Source organism: Prosopis cineraria, unplaced genomic scaffold, assembly GCF_029017545.1.
Source record: "Prosopis cineraria cultivar Desert tree isolate PC_DT_omini unplaced genomic scaffold, ASM2901754v1 PC11, whole genome shotgun sequence".
Taxonomy (NCBI): Eukaryota; Viridiplantae; Streptophyta; class Magnoliopsida; order Fabales; family Fabaceae; genus Prosopis; species Prosopis cineraria.
This window is the reverse complement of record NW_026555342.1, coordinates 1,482,999-1,508,591: the sequence shown is the minus strand read 5'-3', so window position 1 is coordinate 1,508,591 and position 25,593 is coordinate 1,482,999. Positions and strand designations below refer to the sequence as shown.

Here is a 25,593-nt window from a genome sequence, read left to right as displayed (position 1 = left end):
ATAAAATAGAAGTCCTTAAGTTTTATCCTTAAGTTTTAAGAAATAACTTTAGCCTTTATAATTTTATTTTTTTAAAATATAGGGACTATTATTTTGAATGATTAAAATTAGAGGTACTAAGTATATTAAGTTAAAGTTTAAGAATTGAATTGCAATCTAAGTTAAAATTATAAAGTATGAGTTATAATAAGTTAAAGTTTACACACTGTTCAAATATGATTAAAAGTCTAATATCAGACTGTCATTAGGGAAAAAAAAAACATTAACGTGAGTTTATTGAACAGAATGTAAATACATATATACATACAAACTAATTTAAGTCGACATGAGTGGCTGGGAGCTCTGGTCACTTAAACAAATGGTGGAACCTATCTTTTACTCTCAGGTAATCTTTGCTCTACTGTAACCTACTTCTTATCCTATCAATATATATATATATATATATATATATCATTTGTATCATATTTAATTTTTTTCATACTTGAATGATGTAAAATATTTCTGCTGCTATGCATAATCTTGGCAGTACAGTCTTACAATATTCAATGTATGTTATCTGACAAGTATTAATCTATACATTCACTTAAAATTATGCCATGACACATCATTTCGTCTCTACAAAACCAGTCCTTAGTTTCTGCTTTGCACTTCAGACTTCAGAGCAGTAATATCTCTGGGTATTCTCCTTCCCCTGGCTGCTTCCTGCACCATACAAAAATAAACATTAAATATTATTCAAATATCAATATATATATATGTATGTATGTATGTATGTATGTATGTATGTATGTATTCAAAAATACATTTGAAAACAGACATATTTTTTTAAAACAATATCATACCGAAATAATTTGTCCAGCCAAGAGTTAAAATCGTCCACAGTTGACTTGGTCTCTTCTTCAACAAAGAGTTCAAGATGATCCATCATATTTGATATGGGCATTTCTATATATTCCTCACCATCCAAATCTGGGATGAAATTTTCTTCCTTCTTCGCTTCTTCATCAACACCAAAGCTGCATCACAATATTTTTTTTAAGAACATTGAAATTAATACTGAAGCTTTATTATCTGAGAATCTTGTATGAGATTCACCAAAAAAAAAAAAAGAATCTTGTATGAGATTTGCATAAATCAATGAGAGAAATTATATGATCTTTCATTAATATCTTTCCTTCAAGTTCTATGATAAAGATATGATAAGTGCATAATCTTTTTCCTTAAAATATTACATGCAGAATTGATTTTTTTTAAAAGTATATATAAATAATTTTTCTTAATAAGTTTAACATACTCATATATATAAATTTAATTTTTATGAGTAGGAAATACGTTTTAAAGGAGAAGATCTAGGTACTTATATATATATATAATATGCTTTTGTTTAATCAAGTCAAATTAAAATAAGTGAATTTCAAAGTGTTAATGATATTAATAATAAAAGTTTGTTATAGGAGAAATGATATACACATTAAAAGATCTACCTGATCTTTTGATTTAATTGAAAACAAATATTTTATGTGAAAAAGTATTTTAATATTTTTAAACTTCTATAATTGAATTCCCTTGATTCTATTCCTAATAAGGCATAGAAAGAAATTTTTTTGATTCTATTTATAAGTTATGTCATTAATTTTTTATTATAATTTTTTTTACCCTCTATTAAATATTGATGAGAAAAAAGATGTTATTAAAAAATGTGTCCCTTCCTATTCTTAACATAAAGGATTGATGATGTATTAATTATATTTTTATTATTATTTCTATTTAAATTCATTAACTATGATAAAAATCTCATACAAATTTAAAATTTTTTTATTTAAATAGGGATAAAATTAAAATTTTATTCTATTTTTAGATAGAATCAATAATTTAACTGTAGCTTCTTCGCTATGACAAATTAGTTCAATGTTCCTCTAAAAAGGAATAGAGGGAGTATATTTAATAGGGGTAAAATTAAAATTTTTATTATTAAATTTTTAGATGAATTAATGAGTTTTAATTTTTTTTAATTTTGATAAAATATATTAGAAGTAATTTATAAATAGTATTAAATGAGGACTTTTATATATATGACAAAATAATTATTCTTATTATTCTCGTTGTTGTCATACCTTATGTTTGTCTCTAACCACGTAGCAAACTCATCCATCGACATGTCAGTCTCTTCTTGCTTATAAAATTCCTTCTCCTCTTCTTGTTCATCAACATCAAAGCTACATCACAATATTTTTCATGAACATTGAAATTAATACTCAAGTTTTATTATCTAGGAATCTTATATATCAGACTCACATAAATCAACAACAGAGAAATCATAAGATTTTTCATTTATATCTTTCCATCAAGTTCTATGATAAAGATATCGTAAGTGCATAAATTTTTCTCTTAAATATTACATGCAGAATTGATTTTTTTTTAAAATACTATATAAATGATTTTTATTAATAAGTGTAACACAAACACATATATAAAGTAAAAAAAAAACATAATATGGAAATATAGTGAAGAAGAAGAAAGAAAGCTGGGACAGATCTCTTATATGAGTAGGAAATATGGTTTAAAAGAGAAGACTTAAGTACTTAACTTTATATATTTAATACTCCTTCCGTTAAAAAATATAAGGCATTTTTAACTGAATTTTACCTCATACTAAACTAGTTATTAATTTTTAAACTAACTCTATCTTTTTATATTTATTTCTATTAAATACTCTACAATAAATATAAAGTTATTATCAATAGGGGCACTTTTGAAAAAAATACAATAATTACACTTTGAAAGATTAAAAATGACTTATGTTTTTGAATATTCAACTCCTCAAAAAATACTTTACATTTTTGAACGGAGAAATTATATTTTTATTTAATTAATATATATTTTATATATTAATATTATTTAATATTAATAATAAAAGTTTATTATAGGATAAATAATATATAAAATATTTTAATATATAAGTATAAGTACATAAATTTTTTACAGTATTTTTTAAACTTTTATAATTGAATTATATAACAATCTAATTTAACTATATCATACTTATATGAAACAGCAATTATTCTTATTATTCTTCTTGTTGTTACCTTATATTTTCCTCCAACCACGATGCAAACTCATCCATCGACATGTTGTTCTCTTCTTCCCCATTTGTTGCAAGGGTTATTTGATTATCTTTATTTTCTTCACAAATTCTTTGTTGATTTTCTTTTGGCCCTGTTCTTTTCTTCCTGTCATCTTCTGGTAGGATTATTCTTTGATTATATTTGTTTTCTTCACAAATTCTTTTTTGATTTCCTTTTGCCTTTGTTCTTCGTCTCTTCTTGCCCTCTTGCAGGATTATTATTTGATTATTGTTCTGCTCTTCATAATTTTTTTGTTGGCTTGCTTCAGGCTCTTTTCTTTTATTTTGATGTTTAATAGCTCTATCATTTTTTCGTATTCGACATATAACATAATCTTTCACCTGTAAATTTCAAAAAAAATATTATTCCTTAGTATAAATGCAATGTAAAATAAAAATAGTCAAGTACATATATATATACAAACTTATAAAAGAAAACATATTTTATTATATACAAAGTGCATATGTTGAGATGATGAAACTTTAGGGCCCTCAAAATTTTCCTAAATTATCAATTTATTCTTTGAAATTTAATTTTTACCAATGAAAATCCCTAAAACTTTGAAATATATTCTTGAATTGGACTGGCTTGATTGAATTGAATAAACAGAAAACTGATAAAAATCAGGCAAAAGCAGTGAAATAAAAGAATAAAAAAACATAATAATTAAGCAATATAAAAGAAATTTGGAGTAAAATAAATAAATATACTTACTTTGAGGTCGTGAAAGAGCGACGGATTAAGCGAATACTCATGCATGATCCACTTGCCATCTTGATCGGTTCGGCTTTTCTCGAACCGGAACCTCCTCATGAAGCCAGCAACGACGTCGTCACCGGTTTGGCTTTGGATTACGACCTTTCTGGCAACAGCTTCACCTTCCCAAGCGCCTGATCCGACCTTCCTCTCAACATTCTTAGCTTGAGGACTCTTTCTCTTGAGTCTTGTGAAGACATAGAGATCTTCACAATGACCCGATCTCACCACTTTCTCACGGAAACGTTGCCACATTTCCCACGGATTCTCAGAACCGTAAAGATCATGCTCAACGATTACAGTACGACCTTGGCTAGGTAAGTCTTGTCCTGTGACTTTGTTGTAAAGATAGTCTCTGATCAGTTCAATATCTTTTGGATTGAATCTGAACCCTGTTGGCATCTTCGTTGAATATCTGATCTAAGTAACTTTTTCTGATCTCTCTCACTCTGATAATTAACTCGATCACTTTTCGTTGGCTTTTGGAAAAGAATCTGGCACAATATATATACGAAGGTTGGGTGAGATGATGATATAAAATTAATTAATTTAAATTTAAATCACACACACACACACACACACACACAGAATCATTTAGATTTGAATTTTTCACTTTTAAGATATTGTTTATCATTTATAATGAAAAAAACTATATTCTCAACAAAAGATAACAAGTAATTTTATGTGACGAAGGTAATTATCTTGTTAATGTCTAGAGTTTCAAATAATTTTATGTTTTGATATTTAAGATTAAAAAGAATATATAATTAAAATTTATTTTTTTTGAAATTTTACTATATTTGTTTAAACTTTCAAAAATAATCAAAATCTACTCCTTTTGAAAATTATCTGATATAACAGATGAGGGATAATGGCATAAAAAATAAAATATAATATTAAATCCTAAATAATATAAGCATATGAAAATATACAAAGATATCATAAAATTTAAAATAATTAAATAATAATGTTTTTATGAAGAGATCAACGAAAATATCATGAATCTAAAATATTAAATAATAATATCTACAGAATAAACATATTTTTTTTAAAATTTTTAAACTATCTAAAAATTGTTTCTTTTTAAAATTTTTAAAGAATGGACCCTGTTTTAACCATTGTGGATTTCAAATATATATAGATGTATGTATGTGTATATACATAATAATAGAAATTTATTAGCTAAAATAAAAAAATAAATTTAATGGACTCTCCACCAAAATTTTCTTAAAATCAGAATATTGGAAAACCTTTTTTTTTTTTCCTAAAATGAAAAGATCATCAAAATGAGTTCAAGGCATCTCAAAAATGTATGTCGTGCGAAGCCTTGAGGGTGAATTTAACCAAAGACTTTCAGGTTAACCGAAAAAAAAAAAACAATTGATCAGGTCTGAGACAAGGGATCAAAGCAACACATCAAAATTATTTTGATTATATATATTATATTGTTATTGTTGGATTGTCAAGTGTGAGAAGGATGGAAAAGACTCTCAAGATTTATTAACATGTGATGTCATATTTATTTATATATATCCTGCCTAAACCAACAGTAGATAAAAAAATACTAAAAATCCTTTTTTATGAAAATAATCAAATCTTTTTTTTTTTCCTCCGAAAAAACCTTTGTTCTTTGAAGTCGCATATAATTGGGGAGGAATTAAACCAATAACTAGGGCTACAAGACCATTAGTGACAATAACATGAGCATGTGGATGATGACGTACGAGTATACGGAATTAACAGATGCTACCATGTATGGAAAAAAAATATAAGAAGAGAAATATGTGTGCAAAAGTTTTGTGGTTTCAGAAACACAAACGATGTATAAAAGAAAGCTAATGATTGTGATTGTAGAGAATTTAGATTTAGATTTAGGGTTCGTACCTTTGAAAACGTCCTTTGGCTTCTACGTTTCTCTTTTCGCAAATCGCCTTCTTCACAAGTGTTATCTCCTGATCTTTATTTATAGAGGATTTAGAGATAGTTTTTTTTTTTTAAGATAAGATATTTAGAAAATCCCATGAATAATGGGATCAGTTAAAATCTTGCCAGATAATAACATTTGGATATTGTTTAATTTAATATTCTAAGATAATTTTAGTGGTGAGATATGGGATAATATATAGTTAGAGTTATTTTATTAAGATTATTTGAATAAAAAATATTTGAAATATCCCTTAGATTAATTATGATTTAATTAATTGAATTTTCTTATCACCATCTTTTATAATTATTTTAAATATTATTTTCTTTTAATAAAATTGCATATCTATAATATATAATTAAGTCTAAATCTAGATTATCTTGTTATATTAAAATTTAATTCATTATTATTTTTAATATTTTTAGAACTCTTTTATCTCCTTCTCCCTTTTCTCTCTGTTTTTTTTTCCCGTCATACCCTTCCCCCTCCCTGTTTCACATCACATAGGTAGGGTATTACTGACTCATGATTATTTCTTTAGTTTATTAAAAATATGGTGGGAGATAACTTACAAGATAATTCTTTGATATTTTATTTTTATATATTTTCTATTATTTTTTTCTGTTTTAAATTTCTTGATGAATAATCTCCAAAGATATTCTTTTTTCTATTTCTTTAAAAAGATATCATAGAAATAACTATAGTCATACTTTTTTTAAAAAAAAGTATTCTCTTTTTTTGACGTTGAAATACTATTACTTTAAGGTTATATATTTTTATTAAAATATTAATAATTTACTATTTAAAATTCAAACATATTATATTTACAAGTCAAATATCATAGATTTAAAAGTAAATATTAATTATAATATATTGACCTGTAAATGCCAAAATATTAAAATTTTCATAAAATTATTTTCTAGAAAACATTTTTAGACTGGTCGATACTGCTGGTGTGGGTGCCAGTCAACACCGGTCAATATTAGCAAAACACAAAGGCATATTCTCTCTCTTTAAAATTGTAAGGTATTTTTAACAAAATTTTACTTTTTAATAAAATAGTCACCTACTTTTAAACTAAACTTATCTTTTTATATTAATGTTTATTAAATACCTTACAATAAATATAAAATCATTCATTAATGAGAATATTTTTAGAAAAAATATAATGATTATATCTCAAAAGAGTAAAAATATCTTATATTTTTTGAACATCTAACTTTTAAAAAATATTTTATATTTTTTAATAGAGAAAGCATATGATATTTGAGAAGCAAAAACTAATTATAACAAAGTAAATTCGTGGGACTTACCTGGCTTATTTAATAAGTGAACAAGTGAATGACTGTATACATTGTGCCCCAGATTCGAATATATATGCGTACGTGAGAGTACTTCTCTTAAAATTCCCGGATATACCAACTCGCGGAGAAAGAACAAAAGATCTATTTAATACACATGAGACGAAAAGCAATCTGGACAGTATAAATTTATATATTTTATTTTATATTTATTTAAAAAATATAAAATTTTAATGAATATATTTTATCATCAATCTAGATAATATAAATTTAATTTGAATGATAAATTTAATATTAATTATTTTTACAATTATTATAAATTGACTATTTAGATATACTTTAAATAGTTTAGATTTAACATTTTTAAGTTGTGATTTGTTATATTTTTTTAAAGTTCTAGTTTGAATATTATTTTTATTTTTATATTTTAATATTATATTTAATAAAAAAAATTTATAAAATTGTTAAAAAAATTTAATATTAAATTTAGGTTGTTTAGAATATATTTGTATAGTCAATTTATAAAAATTATAAAAAATTTAATATTAAATTAGACAATTCAGATTAAATCTTTATTTTTGAGATTAATAATAAGATATATTTATTAAAATTTTATAATTTTTTGTAATAAACATAAAATAAAAATATAAAAACTGGGCCCGTATACACACTCACGGTAAATACATACATATATATGTTCATAGTTGAAATTTATATGATTTTTTAGTAATAGACCAAAATTTTCTCAGTGTTGGATTCACAAAGGTCGAAATTCATAAACAAAGGAAAAAAAAAATAAAGTATATCGTTGAAAACCCCATTGTATAGGAAGAGTAATCTAAACCTATTTAGACCACCTCAATATGTTCTCAAAATCAATATTAGTCCAACCCAGGCTTCAAAATTCAGCATAAAAAAAATAAAAAGAATGTAATAAAAGTAGCAGCCTTTTGTTTCCTTCCCTTTTCCTCTTCTTTTGTTGTGTCACTTATAAAATATTTTACCAAGTAGGTGATCCTACGTTTGAATGTTCTGAGTTAAAATAATAACCACCGATTGATATTTCAGTCCAACCACTAAGAAATATATATACAAGGAATTGGTGACCTACCAAAACCACACAAGCCCTACGTCTACCTTCTTCTACATCTATATATAACACCATGAACCCACATCGATTCTCATCAAATAATTACCCAGAGGCCAAAGCATCCTCTCATCTTCCCCAATACTCTTCAATACTTCACAATCCAGCATGGCTTCTACTTCTGGGAACTCCATCCTCGTAACTTTCCTTGTGGCTCTCACATTCTCAAGCATGATGATGAGTTCGAGTGTCGTAGCAGGTCGTCATCTTCTGCAAACGACACAGCCTTCGATACCAAACATGCCTGGAATTCCAAGTAACTTGCCTAAGCCAACAGGATTACCACCTTTGCCTTCAATCCCAATAACAATGCCGCAGCCAAACAATGTTCCTCCTTTGCCCACAAACATTCCGAATCTTCCTTCCATGCCTACCATTCCGACAGTGCCGCAGGTTTCTCTTCCTCCATTGCCATCATTCTTCCCAAACATTCCCTCCATTCCCACCATCCCTACCACTATGCCCTCCATTCCATTCCTCTCTCCTCCTCCTTCCAATTAATCTCATCAAATCGTTCGCTTATTCACTGCACTGTGTTGGTTGCTTTGATCGGATCCGTAGTAGTTATCCAGCACACACACATCTAATTCGACCATTTGTATGGGCTTTGATTGTACTCTTCTTCTGTCTCTGTATGTGAGTGACAGTTGTATGTGATCCTATATTTTATTTGTTTTCTTTTTCAGTTTTTTGGGTATTATTCTGGTGTGGATTTCTTGTTATTGATGATACTATTGTTTATGATACATCTTATTATACAATGATTCTGTTCTAATAACGTTGTCCTTATCTAATTGAGAGCTAGCATCAAATTATCATGATCGACAACAAATTAATTTATGAAGCACCACTTACAAATTTTAAAAAATTGGGTAAAAGTACTCAATATTTTACGAGTAAGTACAGACACCCTAAATTACGCTATAATACAATTTTACTCATCAATCTTGAAAACAATGCAAAAATCTTTAATATGTGATAGAGGTGTATATCCATTAAGGAAGGGTTGTGAATCTCACAAGTTGAGCTTAGTGCACGAATACCAATATAAAGTATTCTGCAAGAACCTACAGCACACATGCGTTAAACAACACTATAAAGCAATATTGCCATCATCCCTGTTTTTTTTTTTAATAATATTGATTTCATCAAATAAAAAATAAATATAAAATTACCAATATTTTTTTTCTTCTCATCCATCCTTGTTCCTCCTCTTCCCGTCAGTCACAGCGGTCACAGATCCACACAATCATCATACAATATATAACCAACTAGATTCATCCAACAAAATAATTCATCATCTTATAAGAAACAAATCAATTAGCTTTTCATTTAAAGAACAGATATAGAATAAGAATGCCAAGTCGATGAGAATAAATGGGTTTTCAACTCTTTGCAGGTAGGCCACTTTAGGACAACTTTAGGACAAATGTTCATTCAAATCTGTTTATGTGGTTATCTCTCTCTCTCGAACAACGTAGTTTAGGATGTTTAATTTGTAGTAACTTGTAAAATATTTTATGGGTATACTATTTTTGTGCCTTCTTGGTATAGGATGAGAGATCCACAGCTCTTACTTAAAGGACATCAGTCCTCCATTGTGAATTTAAGATTTTTGCACATTTTTTTTAAAGATTAAAGATCATTTTTGCTCTTGAATTGTATACAAAAATTTATAAATAATTTAAATTTAATTAAGGGTCAATTTTATCCCTTAACCTCTACTTGCTCCTGTTGTTAGTTATTTATTAGTAGGGCCCACTCCATATTTTTTTTGTTATTTTTTAACATCTCTCTTTCCCTCTCTCCTCCCCACTCTCTCAATGTTACAGTATAAGCTCCAGTACACAGTTCCCTTCACCGGCACCGTCCTCAACAACATTAGCTACTTCCTCCATCATGCTCATGCTCTCACCGTCATCCTTGGCCAAACTGAAGGGGAAGCATCATAAGCAAATAGGGCCAACACAGTGCTCATGAAACAAACTGATGCGGTAGCCAGTCCCCACATCAAACACCATGCAGAGCAACTTGCACAAGCAAGCCCTCCAAACATGCCCACGCTTAGATTCACCCTCCTTCTTGATTCCATTGATGACCCACTCTCTGAAGCTCTTAGCTATGGCTTCCGCCGCAGCAAGAGGACCTTCCTCCCTTTCTCTCACTCCAATGCCACCCTTCTCACACCTGACCCATTTTGAAGCCTCCTTATCTTCTCCATCTCTTTGTCCACCACCTCTCACATCCGAGCCATTCTGAAACCTCCTTATCTTCTCCATCCCTTGTTACGGCACTCATCATCACCGTCGGCAGCTTCTTCCTTCTCGACACTTCGAACTCCATGATCGACTGTGGAAATCACGAAGGAGCAAGGGCGAGTCTCAAGAAGATGCACTCATGCATGAAAGGGGAGGAGAGAGAGAGAGAGAGAGAGAGAACTTTGCCACCATCAACACCTCCCCTCGAAGTCCACTTGTGATGCCTGCCAGAAGGAGCCATAGCCGAAGTTCTCATCGAATGGGATGATGAAGTCGTGGAGATGAAGGCAGCCTTTGGGACCCATACTTGCCGCCGTCCGCCTAGTGCAAGGAGGCGCCAATACTATCTCCATTATTGTCGCAGTCGGTGGAAGCACCAGCAGGGGTTGAAAAGGCCGATGAAGGACCAGCAAGTGCACTGTTGCTGGCTCCCGAAGCAATGTAAGGCAACAACAAAGGAAACGAGTTAAATTAATTAACTTAGTGTTGCTTACCCTGGTTTAGTCTAGTTTGGCGGCGCTGCTTCTCAGATCAAAGAGAGAGAGGAAGATGAAGAAGAGGGGGAGAGAGAGAGAGGAGAGAAAGCAATATTTTTTATATTATAAAAAATATTAAAAATAAATTGTGAGACCCACTATCAAATATTTTATTCATCAAAAAATTTAAATGTGGAGCCTACTTAGCAAAGAAATAACACCAAAGGCGTAGAAGATCAAATTTTTAAAATTAAAAAATAAATTAATCCTAATTTGAGTTTAAAATTATTTGAACCCTTAACCTAATTTTAAATTAATATGAAAGATTGCCCCATAATATTACTAAAGATGTTTGTAACTTTTTGTAGAATACTTACGGATATATATTTTTATCCCTTAACCCATTATAGAAAACACGTTCAAATTCTGGTGCCACGGACTCGTAATTAAATTGCAAAAGTCTAATGACAAATTATAAGCAGCGGAGCGTTGTAAAAGACAGCAAATAAATCTCATCGAAATATGTAAATAACAAAAATGTACCACAAAATGAAATAATTATTCTAAAATTTTTAAGGACTTATCTGACATAATTTTTTGTGAAATTTTTGATCGGCCCTCAACAAAATAATAGAAAGCGTAGTTGTTAAAATCTAAACTGAAGTTGTTTATACCAAATGTGAAGTTATTAATATATGAAGCCTAGTTATTAGTTTAGTTATGCAATATACAAAATATGCTTCCTATCTTAACGACTTCAATTTAATGATCAACAGCTTCAGTTTAGATATTAACAGCACAGTTGATGGCCTTAACTTCAGTTTAGTTACAACTTTGCCTTCTTTATTAATTAATAATTTCAGTTTAGGTTTTAACACCACGCTTTCTATTTTTTTGTACAGAGACATAGATGTAAATTTATAAAACAAAAAGTTATAGAAGTCTCTATAAATTTTAGAGTAATTACCACATTTCACAGTACTATTTTATCATTTTCCTATTTCAATGAAATTTATTTATCATTTTTCCTATAAATACAAAAACATGTTCAAATTCTGGCGAGTTACCTAAAAATTGCACAAGTTTAGTGGTAAATTGCTTACGAAGTCCTGAATTATTATTCTCCCAATATAAATAAATAGAATAGCTAAGTAATTTGTCTTTTTCACATTAGTAATTTCTTGTAAAATTTTGGATTAGATATTTTTGAAGTATGGAAAAGTTAGGAGCTGAAAGCCAACGAACCCGTTATTAGTCAAAGTTGATGAGCTATCAAAGCTCTGAAGTGTGAAATTCTCCAAAGCCATCTAATGGCATTTTTTTCGCCAAAAAAAAAAAAATCTAATGGCATTTGATCAAGACATATATATATATATATATATATATTTGCCTTAACAAACCGTCAAGTGAAATGTATGTTCAATATGCCCAAAAAAAATACTTTCCCCAAGTCCAACACACCCAAACACAATATTATATGTTCTTTAATTATTGTTACTGGGTATATAATTGTCTTTTTTAATTTTATTTCACATATATTTATGGAAGAACGGCAAATAAATCCCATCCATGTAGGTACATGATAAAAGAGTACCACTAAATGAGATTGTTTCTTAGAAAGTCTAACATTTTTTTTTGTGCAAAATTACATTTTTGGCCTTTTGCAAACTATAGGAAGTGCAATTGTTAATTTATTTGTATAATAACAAGTACGATCCCTACTTTAACAACTTCGTTTTAGTAATTAACAATTTTTGTATATAGGTATTAACAATACAACTGGCCATAACTCCCAATTTAGTGATGCAATAATGACTATACTTTCTATATTAACGTACAACATGACATTCATTGTAAACAACTTCAATTTATATCTTAACAACTAAGCTTTTTATTATTTTACAGAGGTTCAGCAATAATGTTAATTTCGCAAAAAAATTATATCAGATGAATTCTTCGGGATTTTAGAACAATTATCTCGCCTTGGGATGAATTTCTAGGCTTTTTACTATCTAATCTCATTTTTTATTTGCATATTTGAGTGGAACTTATTTGTCATTTTCCGTATATTTATTTTATTTTTGTAAAAAAAACTTCTTGAAATTCTTCTTTGTACTGTAAATTCTGTTTTTATTCCGTTTGTAAATAGAAAAATTGGGGTGGCTTTTCATCTAAATTTAAACAAAAATAATATATCTTAGAATTGTAGGAAGAATATAATTTTCCTTTCAAGAATAATGCAAGTTCTATTGTGCTGAACTTCTTATTCACTTAAATGTGAACATGGCAAATTTGTCCTGAATTAGATCCTAATCAATTATGAATTAATGTGGCGCATGTTTTTGGCAGCATGAATGTGAGATTCTTATTATATTTCAAAATCAATTATGAATTTAAAATTATGGATGTTTCATAAGCTATTATTACATGTTTTTCAATTATACTTTGTTAAAAATTTATCCAAGAATCATATAAATTCTATTCTATAAATCATATTTTTGAGTCCATAATTAATTTTGATATGAATGGAAGCGATTGATTATTATTTAAAAAAAATCATACTTTTGAAATTTTAATTGATTTTGTTATATTTATATAGAGAGAGATTTCACAGTCCGAAAGACTCAAAATGACATGACATGAGGCTCTACGAACCACCAACTTTGTAGTCTTACCAGAAGATCAATTAATATATATATATATATATATCTATATATAAGTATTGGTGAACTAACAAAAGATCTCAAAAGTCTCTCGATGGTTCTCCAAACATCAAATTCCTCACCTACTCCTGTCTATATAAACAACGGGAAACCCCAAATGGATTCTCATCAAATTTCAAACCAAAGCATTCTCATATTCCTATATTCTCTTCTTCTTCGCTTTTCATCTGCATAACTCAGCCATGGCTTCTTCTGCTTGGAAATCCATCATCACTGTCCTATTCCTTGTGTCTCTGACAAGCATGGTGATGAGTTCCAGTACTGTAGCAGCTCGTCATCTTCTGCAAACAACACAGCCTTCGATACCAAACATGCCTGGAATTCCAAGTAACTTGCCTAAGCCTACAGGATTGCCACCTTTGCCTTCAATCCCAACAAATAACATTCCTCCTTTGCCAACAAATATCCCAAATCTGCCAAAACCCAATTCTCTTCCTCCTCTTCCTTCTATGCCCACCATTCCTAAAGTGCCACAAGCCACACTTCCTCCATTGCCTAACATTCCTTCTGTTCCCACTATCCCTACTACTATGCCCTCCATTCCATTCTTCTCTCCTCCTCCTTCTAATTAAAACCACAAAGATGATCGTTCACTTATTACTGTTCATCCCAGTGTTATTAGTTGTTTCATCTGTTATGGCAGATAGTAGTCAGCACAGCATATATACGCATAATTTCGCTTGTATTGGTTTACATTCTCGTATGTCTGTATGTTAGGAAGATATGTACGAGGCTACATGTCTTTTTTCCCTTCTCTTTTCATTTGGTGTGAGGTTTGGAACAGTGTATTTTTCTGTATTCCTTAGAGGGATTGTAATCTTTTTCACACTTGCTATACAATAATGTACTTTAATTTGCGATGTTCATCCATCTCGCTTGAAACTTCTAAAACCCTTATAAAGTTCCCTATTAACTATAATTAATTAAATTAATGGTTATTCAACATTTTGCCCTTAAACTATTATATCAAGGGCTTTGAATATCCTAAACTATCAAGTTGTACCATGTGGTCACCGTTGAAGTATTCAAAAAGCTGCAATGTTGCCTCTCCACTAAACATGTATTACTTTCACTGTTAATTAACTAGAAAAATTAAAGTCTACGAAAATTACAAGTAAATACTCTATAAGAAAAATAATATGAATTAAGTTCAAAAAATTACAAATAAATATTAACAGGATAATTTTTTCCTTATCCATATACAAAACTAAATTACCATTTTAACTAATCACTTTGTCAATTATCTACTTGGTAGAGGTATGAATCCTAATCCTTGTACCTACGGTAACCTAGTTATACTAGGGGGTCTACCCTTGTGCCTTGCCTAAATAAAAAAGGAACCTCATGTTCAAATTCTTACGCAATTGACTTGTAAATTACAAAAGTTTAATTATAAATTATTAGCAATGGCATTGTAAATCTTAAAGAACATACATGTAAATAATAGAAACGTTACAATCTGATCCTTAGGTTATTATTGACTTATAAATTCCAAAAATATACTTGTAAATTATCAAAGTGAGAAAAAGTCTTATATCATTGAATTTTTAAAAATTTATGTCATTTTACCTTATTAAAAATCAAAGGTCTTTAATTGTGATTAAATTACGTTCGCGGTCTTTTGGTGTCATTCTCTGGCAAGTGAATAAAAGAAGGGAAAAATGATAGGTAAGTCTTAGAAAAGGAATTAATGATATTAAGGTTCTTGATATATTTTTCTAAAAATTAAATTACAAATATCTATTTAAATCATTGTAAGCTCAAGATTTCTAATTACAAATAAGACATTTTAATTCTAAATGTAATTTTCAGTTTGCAATTAAAATTCTAGCCTGTGACTATCTGAATCAATATCTACAACTTATTAATCAATTATTACTTTCAGGACTTTACTGTGATTATTCTTCCGTTAAAGAACAACTAAGCATTCGGTCTTGTTCTCATTGTTTCTTCTAAAATTATAGCTTTGACGTTCACGAAAAAAAAAAATTATACGTTTGACTTTCTAATCATGAAAGTTAGGTGAGGTGAGAGCCAAACACGTCATTATAGTCAAGAAAAATTGAATTGAATTTTCAAATTCAGAAACTGGTGACCTATCAAAACTAAAAGGGTCTTCTCATGACTTCTTATGGCTTCTTGAAATTCTTCTTTACATGATAAACTCTTATTATTTTCATTTCCACATGAATAGACAATGGCTTTTTCACTTATTTTTAACCAAAAAAACAAGTCACACACACATCCTATAATTATTACAAGTTTTTCTCCCTTTACCCCATTAAATTTTTGTTTACATTGTTAAAAATTTTCTTGGGCTTCTCACTTATTTTTATAGGGATCAAGTTAAAAACTCATTAAATTTTTAATTAGAATAATAATAAATTTCAAAGTTTTTCTTAATTTCAACAAAATATGTTGTAAGGATGGAGTATTCTGAACTCCTATTGGGCACATAAATATGAAAATGGCATAGATCTCAATTTTTTATGCAGTAATTTTGCACGAGTTTGGCAGCATGTCATGTGAGTTTGGCGAACTAATTGACAAAAGATTTCAAAGTCTCTTTATGTTTCTCTAAACCACACATCCTCGCTGCCTACTTCTCTATCTATATAAACACCAAGAAACCCCCCTGGATTCTCATCAAAGCTCAAACCAAAGCGTTCTCTCATATATCTTCCACTATTCTCCTCCTTGTACAGTTGATAACTTAGCCATGGCTTCTTCTGCTGGGAAATCCATCATCACTGTCCTATTCCTTGTGTCTCTGACAAGCATGGTGATGAGTTCCAGTACTGTAGCAGCTCGTCATCTTCTGCAAACAACACAGCCTTCGATACCAAACATGCCTGGAATTCCAAGTAACTTGCCTAAGCCTACAGGATTGCCACCTTTGCCTTCAATCCCAACAAATAACATTCCTCCTTTGCCAACAAATATCCCAAACCTGCCAAAACCCAATTCTCTTCCTCCTCTTCCTTCTATGCCCACCATTCCTAAACTGCCACAAGCCACATTTCCTCCATTGCCTAACATTCCTTCTGTTCCCACTATCCCTACTACTATGCCCTCCATTCCATTCTTCTCTCCTCCTCCTTCTAATTAAAACCACAAAATTATCATTCACTTATTATTTTGTTCATTCCAGTGTTATTAGTTGTTTCATCTATTGTGGCTGCTACTACTCAACAGCATATATACTTATAATTTCACTTGTATTGGTATAAATTGCTTTAGCTCGTATATGTCTCTGTATGTTAGGAAAAATTGTACGTGGCTCCATGTCATTTTTCCCTTTACTTTTCATTTGGTATGAAATTTGGGACATTGTGTGTATTTTTCTGTATTCCTTAGGCGTTCTTATTGTTGATTGTAATCTTTTCCACACTTGCTATATACAATAATGCACTTGTGGCGATGTTCATCCACCTCGCTTGAAACTTCTAAAACCCTTGTCATTCCCTATTAACTATAATTAATTAAATTAACGGTTATTCAACATTTTGCCCTTAAACTATCCTATTAAGGACATTGAGTATCTTAAACCATCAAGTGGGGCGATGTCACCGTTGAAGTATTCAAAATGCATGATACTATGTTGCCTCCACGTTGAACATATATCATTTTGACCATTGGTTGACTATGGACTTGAAAAATTATGGAAAAGTCTAAAGAAATTACAAACAAGTATTCTATGAGAAAAAATAATATCTATTAAATTCAAAAAATTGCAAATAAATATTAATGGGCTAATGTTATATTCCTGAACCATGTAAAAAACCAAAATACCATTTTATAAAGTAACCACCTTGACTTGTTGTTAAGTTGGTAGAGGCATGAATCCTAAACCTTGTACCTATAGACCTTGTAATACCACTTTTTTATTTTTGGTATGGAGTAATAAAAAATTTAATCCCAATTCCAATCTCATTTATATGGGATTAATTACTCAATACCACCCACTCCTAGTATTGGAAAATCAATCTTAGGATTGATTATTTTGCAACCGAATTGTCCTCCACCCCTACCCCCTTCTCTCTTCTCTCCCTTTACCCTTCACCTCTCCTCTCTCGCGTCTTTCCCTATGCCCTCCACCCTATCCTTCTTCTTTGGTAATCAATGAGCAATGAACGATGATAAGTGGTCTGGTGACTATCTCTTAGGACAATGATGAGCTGTAGTTCATGTTCTCTTTGTATTCTTCAACTTAGCGACGCACGATGATAAGAGATTTGGTGACTATCACGATGGGCAATGATGAGCGATAGTTCATCTTCTCTTTGTATTCTTCAACTTAGGGGTGTCAATGGCGGTTCAAGATTCCAGACTCCATCTTTGTCTTCTTCAATTCAGCGGCCGATGATTGTTCCAGACTCCTTCATGTCTTCAAACCTAGGTCCCTGCATTGGCAAGAGATCTAGTGATAGAGATTTGGTGAGTAATCCTCGAGCTCACGGTGACGATAAGGGAAAGGTGAAGGTGCATCATGGAGATGAATCTGGATTTTTTGAACTTGGATATGGATGTTTTGAACTCAGAAATGTGTTGTTTTCCTAGGTTTTCCTGAGACAAAGTAAAGCACGATGAAGATGGAGGGAAGGACGAGTTTGGGTTCAACAGCAAGAGTGGAAAAAAGGAGATGAGGGGTTTTTGTGTCTTTTTTGCAATTTTTTTATTTAATCCCAGTCTCATTTTTGTCTAATCCCATGACATACCAAACATCATTTTAAAGCTTATTCCTACTCTCAATTCATACCCAATCTCAATTCCAATCTCAATCCCATTCATATTTCTAGTCCTTTTAAATGCAATACCTTAATTATACCAAACAGAGCCATAGTAACCTAGTTAGTAGGGAGTCTATCCTTGTGCCCTAACTAAAAATAAAAAAGGAACCTCATTCAAATCCTTACGCAATAGACTTGTAAATTACAAAAGTTTAATTGTAAATTATTAGCAATGGAATTGTAAATCTTAAAGAACATACTTGTAAATAAGAGAAACGTTGTAATCAGATCCTTTGGTTATTGACTTATAAAATCCAAAAATATAGTTGTAAATTATCAATGGTGTAGTTATAAATTTAAAACAAAATTGAATAAAGACAGTAAGCAACACAATGTGCAGATTCTTATATCATTGATTTTTTAGAGATTTATATGTCATTTTACATTATTAAAAATTTAAGGTCTTTAATTGTGATTAAATTATTTTCAAGGTCCTTTGGTGTCATTCTCTAGTAAGCAAATGAAAGAAGGAAAAATGACAGTTAAGTCTAAAAAACCAAGAATTAACAATAGTTACTCCCTCCATTAAAATGTGTAAGATATTTTTAATCAAATCTCACCCTCAATAAAGGAGTCACTTGTCTTCAAATTAACTCTATCTTTTTATATTTATTCCTATTTAATAGGATGTTTTACCCTAAAATAAATATATTTATTTACTCAATAGGGGTACTTTTAAAAAAATAATGATTATATCTAAAAAGACTAAAAATATCTAACATTTTTTAACATCTAATTCTTTAAAAATTGCTTTACATTTTTGAATAGAGAAAGTATGTTCTTGATAAGAAAATTTTGAAAAATAAGTTACAAATATTGATTTAAATAATTGCAAATTCTAGATTTCTAGTTGAAAATAATAAATTTAAAATTCCAAATGTAACTTTCAGTTTGCAATATAATTGAGATTCTTGCCTAAAACTATATGAATTAATATTTACAATTCATATTTCAGAAAATTTTTTAGGAATCCAGCTGTCACTAATTCTTTCTTGCAAAATTTTACTGTCATTCTTCCATAAAAGAATATAACTAAGTAGTCGGTCTTGTACGTTTTACTCAGTTTCTTCTAAAATTATTAGGTTTGACTTCTAATCATGAAAGTTTGGTGACTTGAGAGCCAACAACACCATCGTGGTCAAGAAAACTTGAATTGAATTTTCAAATTCAGAAACTGGTCACCGATATCAAAACTAAAAGGCATCTTCTCAAGACTTCTAATTATGGCTTCTTGAAATTCTTCTTTACACGATAAAATCTTATTATTTCCATTTCCATAAATAGAGAATGGTTTTTTAACTTATTTTTAACGGAAAAAAAAAATCACACAACCCACATCCTATAATTATGTTGTTACAAGTTTCTCCCTTTACCCTATTAAAATATTGGTTTACATTATTAAAAATTTTCCTGGGCTTCTCACTCATTCGTATATAAATAGGGGTATAGTTAAAAGCTTAAAAATTTTTTGGTTAAAGTATAAAAGTCTTCTAACTTTATATAAAGTTTCAATTTGATCCTTTAATTTAGTAAAATATCTTTTTGGTCTATAACCCTAATTAGTAATTAGTTTTAAATGATTATTTTTTGTATCAGTCATTATTATTTTGAAAAAAATTAAACTTAATATATCAACATTTGAGACTGTTTTGTTAATATTTAAAAGTTTAATATAAAAATTTATTAAGATGAAACTAATAATATTAGAGTTAAAGAATTAAAAAGATACTTTATAAAGTTAAGGGATTAAAATAAAATGTATAAAATTAAAGGACTAGATATATATTTTAACCTAAAGTTTTTAAAATATTCTTTAGTTTTGAGGAAACATGTTATAAGTGACAATTAAATAAGACAAGCGGGAGTCTATGCTATTGTGTTGAACTCCGATGGTGCACTTTAATGTGAAAATGGCAAATTTGTCCTAAATTAGATCCTAATTTTTTATTCTGCGTTGCACGAGTTCGGCAGCATGTCACTAATTAATTGCTATATATTATATAGACAGACTCTTCCGGCGTCGATGACGGATGTGAGTTTGGCGAACTAATTGACAAAAAGATTTCAAAGTCTCTTTATTGTTCTCCAAACCACACATCCTCACTACCTACCCCTCTATCTATATGAACACCAAGAAACCCGCCCCCATGGATTCTCATCAAAGCTCAAATTAATTAGCAAAGCATTTATCCTCATCATCTTTCTTCATTCTCTTCTTTCATCTTCATAATTATATACTCAGACATGGCTTCTTCTTCTGGGAAATCCTTCATCACAATTCTATTCCTTATGGCTCTCACATTCTCAAGCATGATGATGAGTTCGAGTGTCGTAGCAGCTCGTCTTCTTCTCCAAACGACACAGCCTTCGATACCAAACATGCCTGGAATTCCAAGTAACTTACCGAAGCCGACAGGATTACCACCTTTGCCTTCAATCCCAACAACACTGCCTCAGCCAAATAACGTTCCTCCTTTGCCTACAAACATTCCTAATCTTCCTTCCATGCCTTCCATCCCGACAGTGCCGCAGGTTTCTCTCCCTCCACTGCCATCCTTAAACTCGTTCCCAAACATTCCCTTTATTCCCACTATCCCTACCACTATGCCCTCCATCCCATTCCTCTCTCCTCCTCCTTCTAATTGAAAACACAACATGGGTTCATCCATTGTTAGTTGCTTCATCATCTCTTGTTTTCACTACTATACTCAGCAGTATGTTAGCGGGCACACATATATATACACGTATAATTTCTTTTGTATTGGTTTTTAAATTGCTTTATCTCGCATGTCTGTATGCTTGGAAGAGTTGTAACTTGTGCGTGTGACTTTTCTTGTTATCACTTACTATGAATAATACAATGATGCAGTTATCGTGCGATGTTCATTGATCTCCTCTAAAACTTCTAATTAAACACTGTTCACTAATCAATGCTCTATTAACTATAATGAAGTTGGCCAACGGAGAGAGAGATTTATGTTTCCTAAGGCTTGGCGTTGGCTCAACTAAAAGAAAATGATGGTCAAATTTTTCACAAAATGCAGTTGTTGTAAGGCAACTTAATTTTTCCTTCTTTAGAAAAACTAAAATGTTGAAGAGCGAGCTAAATAAATCCCAAGGACATCAATAATAAGATTCCCATGATATTCATAATCACATGTTTGCTATGAAAGGTCTGTTCAGGGATTATTGGAAATTATTATTAAAATTCAAGTTTTTTTTTTAATGAAACAGATAACACTTGAAGTGATACACAGATGTTCATAACTCTCTGAATATGTAAAATTTTTACCAATAAAAAGTGTAAATAATTAATCAGAAATGAGAAAATAAAATTGTATACTAATCTTGGTTCAATTTTTCCCCAAACAATTAGTCTTCATCGAAATCATCAATGGACATGAAATGTAATTTATTATTCCCTATATATATATATATATATATACTTTTATTAGAGGCAATCCTATTTGAAGTTATTATTCCCTATATTTTAATTGTGGATCACTATGTATAAAAATGAAACATTTAGAAAATGACAAAAAGCCATGATCATCCTTAGGCCCTGTTTGGTAGGAAGGATTGGGAGTGTGGGACTGGTATTGGGATTGAATAATCCCACCTTTTTATGTTTGGTATGAGAGAGTGAGAAATTTAATCCCAATCCCAATCCCAATCCCACCTAGGTGGAATTACCCAATATCACCACCTCCCATGTTATTAAAAAATTAATTCTAGGTTTGATTATTTTCAAACCAAATTACCCTCACCTTTGTCTCTCTCCCTCAACCCTCACTCACTCAATGCAATTTCAGACCAAGCAACGCTGACGTCGATGCCCTCTCATCCGCCGACACTGATGTAGTCCTCCATCGACATCAACACCATTCTCCACCAGTGCCATCGCCAGATCTGAAGGGGGAAGGAGATTGAAGATGAGAGAAGAAGGAGAATGACCGACGACCCAAGCCTCTCCTCCATTGGTGGCAACCTTGGCGAGATTTGATTTGCTAGGTGAAGTCACTATAGTTGCCCTTGAAGTGCAATGAGCTCTAACACGTCCTGAACTTGGTGGCCGTGGTAGTGGAGGCATCAATAAGGCAAGTAAAAGGAGAACCTGGCTTTGTCCTTGCGAGGGAGAGGCGAGAGATTGTCGTGCACGAAGAAGAACAGAAATCTGTCATAAATAGGAACAACAAGAAGCTTAGGAATTAACAAAAAGAGGACGCACACAAAGAACATCTCAAATTACTTCAGAACCAGCGACTTCTTCAAAAGGCTTCTAATCATTTTTTTTAATCTCAAGGGGTATTATAGTCTTTCATAACTTATATGTAATTATAAAATAAAATAAAAGGAAGTATTTCTCACAAGTATTACTCCATACCAAACATGATTTTAAGACCTCATTCCCACTCCCAATCCCAGTTTCAATCTCACTCCCAATCTCAATTTCAATCCCTCTAAATTGATACCTATATACCAAACACTACTAGAAAAATTGAATTTAGCAAGGGACGAATCTCTCGCTAAATGCCATTTTTCGTAGCTAAATTGCATTTTAGCTACGAATTTTGTCCCTCGCTAAATTCGCAGCTAAAAAAGGGCTCGCTAAATTTAGCGAAGAATTGTATTTCCCTTGCTAATTAGCGAGAGATTTAGCGAGGGATTGAATCCCTCGCTAAAATTATCTAGGGACTAAATCCCTCGCTAAATATGCTTATATTTAAAAATAATTATGCCACATCACCCGCCATGTGTGATGTCAACTTGTGACATGTCATCAACAACCTCATGCTTTGTCAACCACCATGTCACCTACCATCTCGTACCCTATCACCCACTACATGTGCGACAACTCATGACACGTCATTGTCCACCTTGCGCCATGTCACTTGCTCCTTATCATATCAAATATTCATCATGTTTATGTCAAAGCTAAGGTTTGAACCCTTGACCTCATACCTTCCAAGCGTTATGCTCTCCTTCTTTGCCAGTTGAACTGAAAGGTACTTACAAGCATTATATGATAAATTAAAATATATATATATATATATATATTATTTCACTACATAAATATATCAAATAATATATTATAAAAATACACACATATACATATTAAATTTTATTTTCAATTATTAATATGTTAAAAATATTTATATTTTATTTAAATTATTCTTTATATTATATTTTTAATAAAATATTATTTCATTAATGAAAATCAACTTAAAATAAAGAAAATATTAAATAATTTTATTATGAATATTTTAGTTAATTTTTAAATTTAATTATTATTTTTAAATGAAAATAATTAAATGTATAATTAAAAATCATTGCCAAAAGATAATTTTTTTGTAGTAATTAGCTAGGAATAGAATTCCTTACTAAATCCCTCACTAATTATCTTATTTTAGAGAGAGATTGACAGTCTTTCATTATTTTCCTCGCTAATTCTCTTATTTTAGAGAGGGATTGACAGTCCCTCGCTAATTTCTTTGCTAATTTTAAGTCAAGCTACGAAATCAATATCTCTCGCTAGTTTCCTTACTAATTTGGTATTTTAGAAAGGAATAGATGATCCCTCACTAAATTTTCTCGCTAATTTGCATTTTTCTAATAGTGAAACAGGGCCTTACTCTTTTGATCATGAATACAGTCAAAGAAAGATTCAATATATGAAATTCAAATAACTCACAAAGAGATCAAATATAGTATCCTTTAAACTGAAATATGCTTAAAATGAGATTATAATTTGAAACTAAGTGGTACATTAAACAGTTTACCTAGCATATATATAGTATGTATCCTTAAATCCGCTTCTATAAAACTTGTCAGTGAGGGCTACCAATCAATGACTACCTAATTAGCATTATTGTACTCCTCCATAGTATAACTCATTCAACAAGCATGGAGAAGAATTTTATTAAGTTTGGATCAGAGATGAAATACATTCAAATCGGTTAAAGAGTATTTTTGTCCCTTAAATATCTTGCAAGGATTAAATTGATATTTTAAAGTACACATTGAAGCGATGTCATCTAACAAGTATAAAAATAATTGCAATATTATGCTTCTCTTTGGGCTTAAAGACATTGATATAATGATATGGACCATTAAAATCATTAAAATGATGAAATGATTAACTATTATAACAAGAATAACATAAAACATGATTGGACATTAAAAAAAAAAAAAAGACCTCTCTGATCCTATACATAGCATCCTTTTGAGTACTTCTTCGATTCTTTTTATAAGAACAAATCTGTTTTGTCTCTTGTATCACATATTTCTTTCAACAAAATACCTTTAGTTAATGCTAAATATTTTATAGTAAAAGGTCATTACCAGTTAAGATACCCCATTAAATTTATGGGATAATTATGGGAGAGTTGCATAAATATTTTTCACATAATTATATAGAATCTATATAACTACTTTTCTTAATCTTGGTGAATTAGTTGAAAATGCCCCTATATTTATAACTGGAAGGAGTAAAATGAATTTTTAATTACATATATAGTTATTTTTAAAATAATTATGTATTAATTCTTTTCTTTTTTGTAAAATAAGACAATTCGAAAGTTTCTCAACAATATATCCAGAAGGCCAAATGAACAAAGAACAATATAAAGAATGGACGTGAATATCGCATTATGTCATAATTAACGACTTTAATTTCTTTTTGGCCAAATGAAACATTCGGATTAAAAATTTTCTTCTTAAAGTTAAAAGTTACTGTGATCCCATTTAGTTAAACCAACTCGACCGGTTTTAATTCAAGGTCAATTATGTGGTTGTTATTGTTGTTATTATAAGAAGCTAACTTTTATTGCCCTTTTCATCCAACTACTATGAAAATAAAATAATTGTCCATCTTACGTTTGAAGGTTCAGATCAGTTATATATATAAATAAGAACCAACCTTGCATAAATTAATCCAACCAACCACAAGAGAATGCGTAGAATATGGAAAAATTGGTGAACTGACAAAAGATTTCAAAGAGTCTTTGTAGCTCCCCTAATTAACCTCATAACTCAAAAAGCTCTATCTCTGCCTCTATCTATATAAGACCATAAACCTCATTGATATTTCTCA

General features: G+C 30.3%; 5 protein-coding genes across 5 annotated transcripts; 4 read left to right on the top strand and 1 right to left on the bottom strand.

The window, feature by feature from the left end:
• Positions 1-656: 656 nt before the first annotated feature.
• Positions 657-5,804, bottom strand: LOC129285581 (NAC domain-containing protein 41-like). The gene is made up of 6 exons (XM_054921325.1): positions 5,766-5,804; positions 3,840-4,375; positions 3,087-3,466; positions 2,115-2,216; positions 843-1,016; positions 657-702 (listed from the first exon to the last, which is right to left on the bottom strand). The coding sequence occupies exons 2-6, from the start codon at positions 4,281-4,283 to the stop codon at positions 657-659; spliced, it is 1,146 nt and encodes a 381-aa protein (XP_054777300.1). The 5' UTR covers positions 4,284-4,375; positions 5,766-5,804.
• A 2,484-nt stretch (positions 5,805-8,288) lies between these two features.
• Positions 8,289-9,031, top strand: LOC129286030 (uncharacterized). The gene has a single exon (XM_054922070.1). The coding sequence runs from the start codon at positions 8,362-8,364 to the stop codon at positions 8,752-8,754; it is 393 nt and encodes a 130-aa protein (XP_054778045.1). The 5' UTR covers positions 8,289-8,361; the 3' UTR covers positions 8,755-9,031.
• Positions 9,032-13,833: 4,802 nt separating this feature from the next.
• Positions 13,834-14,576, top strand: LOC129286031 (protein PELPK1-like). Its single transcript, XM_054922071.1, has one exon. The coding sequence runs from the start codon at positions 13,893-13,895 to the stop codon at positions 14,280-14,282; it is 390 nt and encodes a 129-aa protein (XP_054778046.1). The 5' UTR covers positions 13,834-13,892; the 3' UTR covers positions 14,283-14,576.
• Positions 14,577-16,372: 1,796 nt separating this feature from the next.
• Positions 16,373-17,141, top strand: LOC129284768 (protein PELPK1-like). The gene has a single exon (XM_054920231.1). It carries the CDS (start codon positions 16,430-16,432, stop codon positions 16,817-16,819), a length of 390 nt encoding a protein of 129 aa, XP_054776206.1. The 5' UTR covers positions 16,373-16,429; the 3' UTR covers positions 16,820-17,141.
• Positions 17,142-20,654: 3,513 nt separating this feature from the next.
• Positions 20,655-21,386, top strand: LOC129287277 (pre-mRNA polyadenylation factor FIP1-like). The gene has a single exon (XM_054923492.1). The coding sequence runs from the start codon at positions 20,745-20,747 to the stop codon at positions 21,144-21,146; it is 402 nt and encodes a 133-aa protein (XP_054779467.1). The 5' UTR covers positions 20,655-20,744; the 3' UTR covers positions 21,147-21,386.
• Positions 21,387-25,593: the final 4,207 nt, after the last annotated feature.

Coding starts and splice junctions, on each gene's coding strand:
- LOC129285581 (XM_054921325.1), bottom strand. CDS start 4,283: ATGCCAACAGGGTTCAGATTCAATCCAAAAGATATTGAACTGATCAGA. Junction 2,217..3,086: donor TGGTTGGAGGAAAATATAAG/GTAACAACAAGA, acceptor ATTGTGATGTAG/CTTTGATGTTGATGAACAAG. Junction 703..842: donor TGGCTGGACAAATTATTTCG/GTATGATATTGT, acceptor TGTATGGTGCAG/GAAGCAGCCAGGGGAAGGAG.
- LOC129286030 (XM_054922070.1), top strand. CDS start 8,362: ATGGCTTCTACTTCTGGGAACTCCATCCTCGTAACTTTCCTTGTGGCT.
- LOC129286031 (XM_054922071.1), top strand. CDS start 13,893: ATGGCTTCTTCTGCTTGGAAATCCATCATCACTGTCCTATTCCTTGTG.
- LOC129284768 (XM_054920231.1), top strand. CDS start 16,430: ATGGCTTCTTCTGCTGGGAAATCCATCATCACTGTCCTATTCCTTGTG.
- LOC129287277 (XM_054923492.1), top strand. CDS start 20,745: ATGGCTTCTTCTTCTGGGAAATCCTTCATCACAATTCTATTCCTTATG.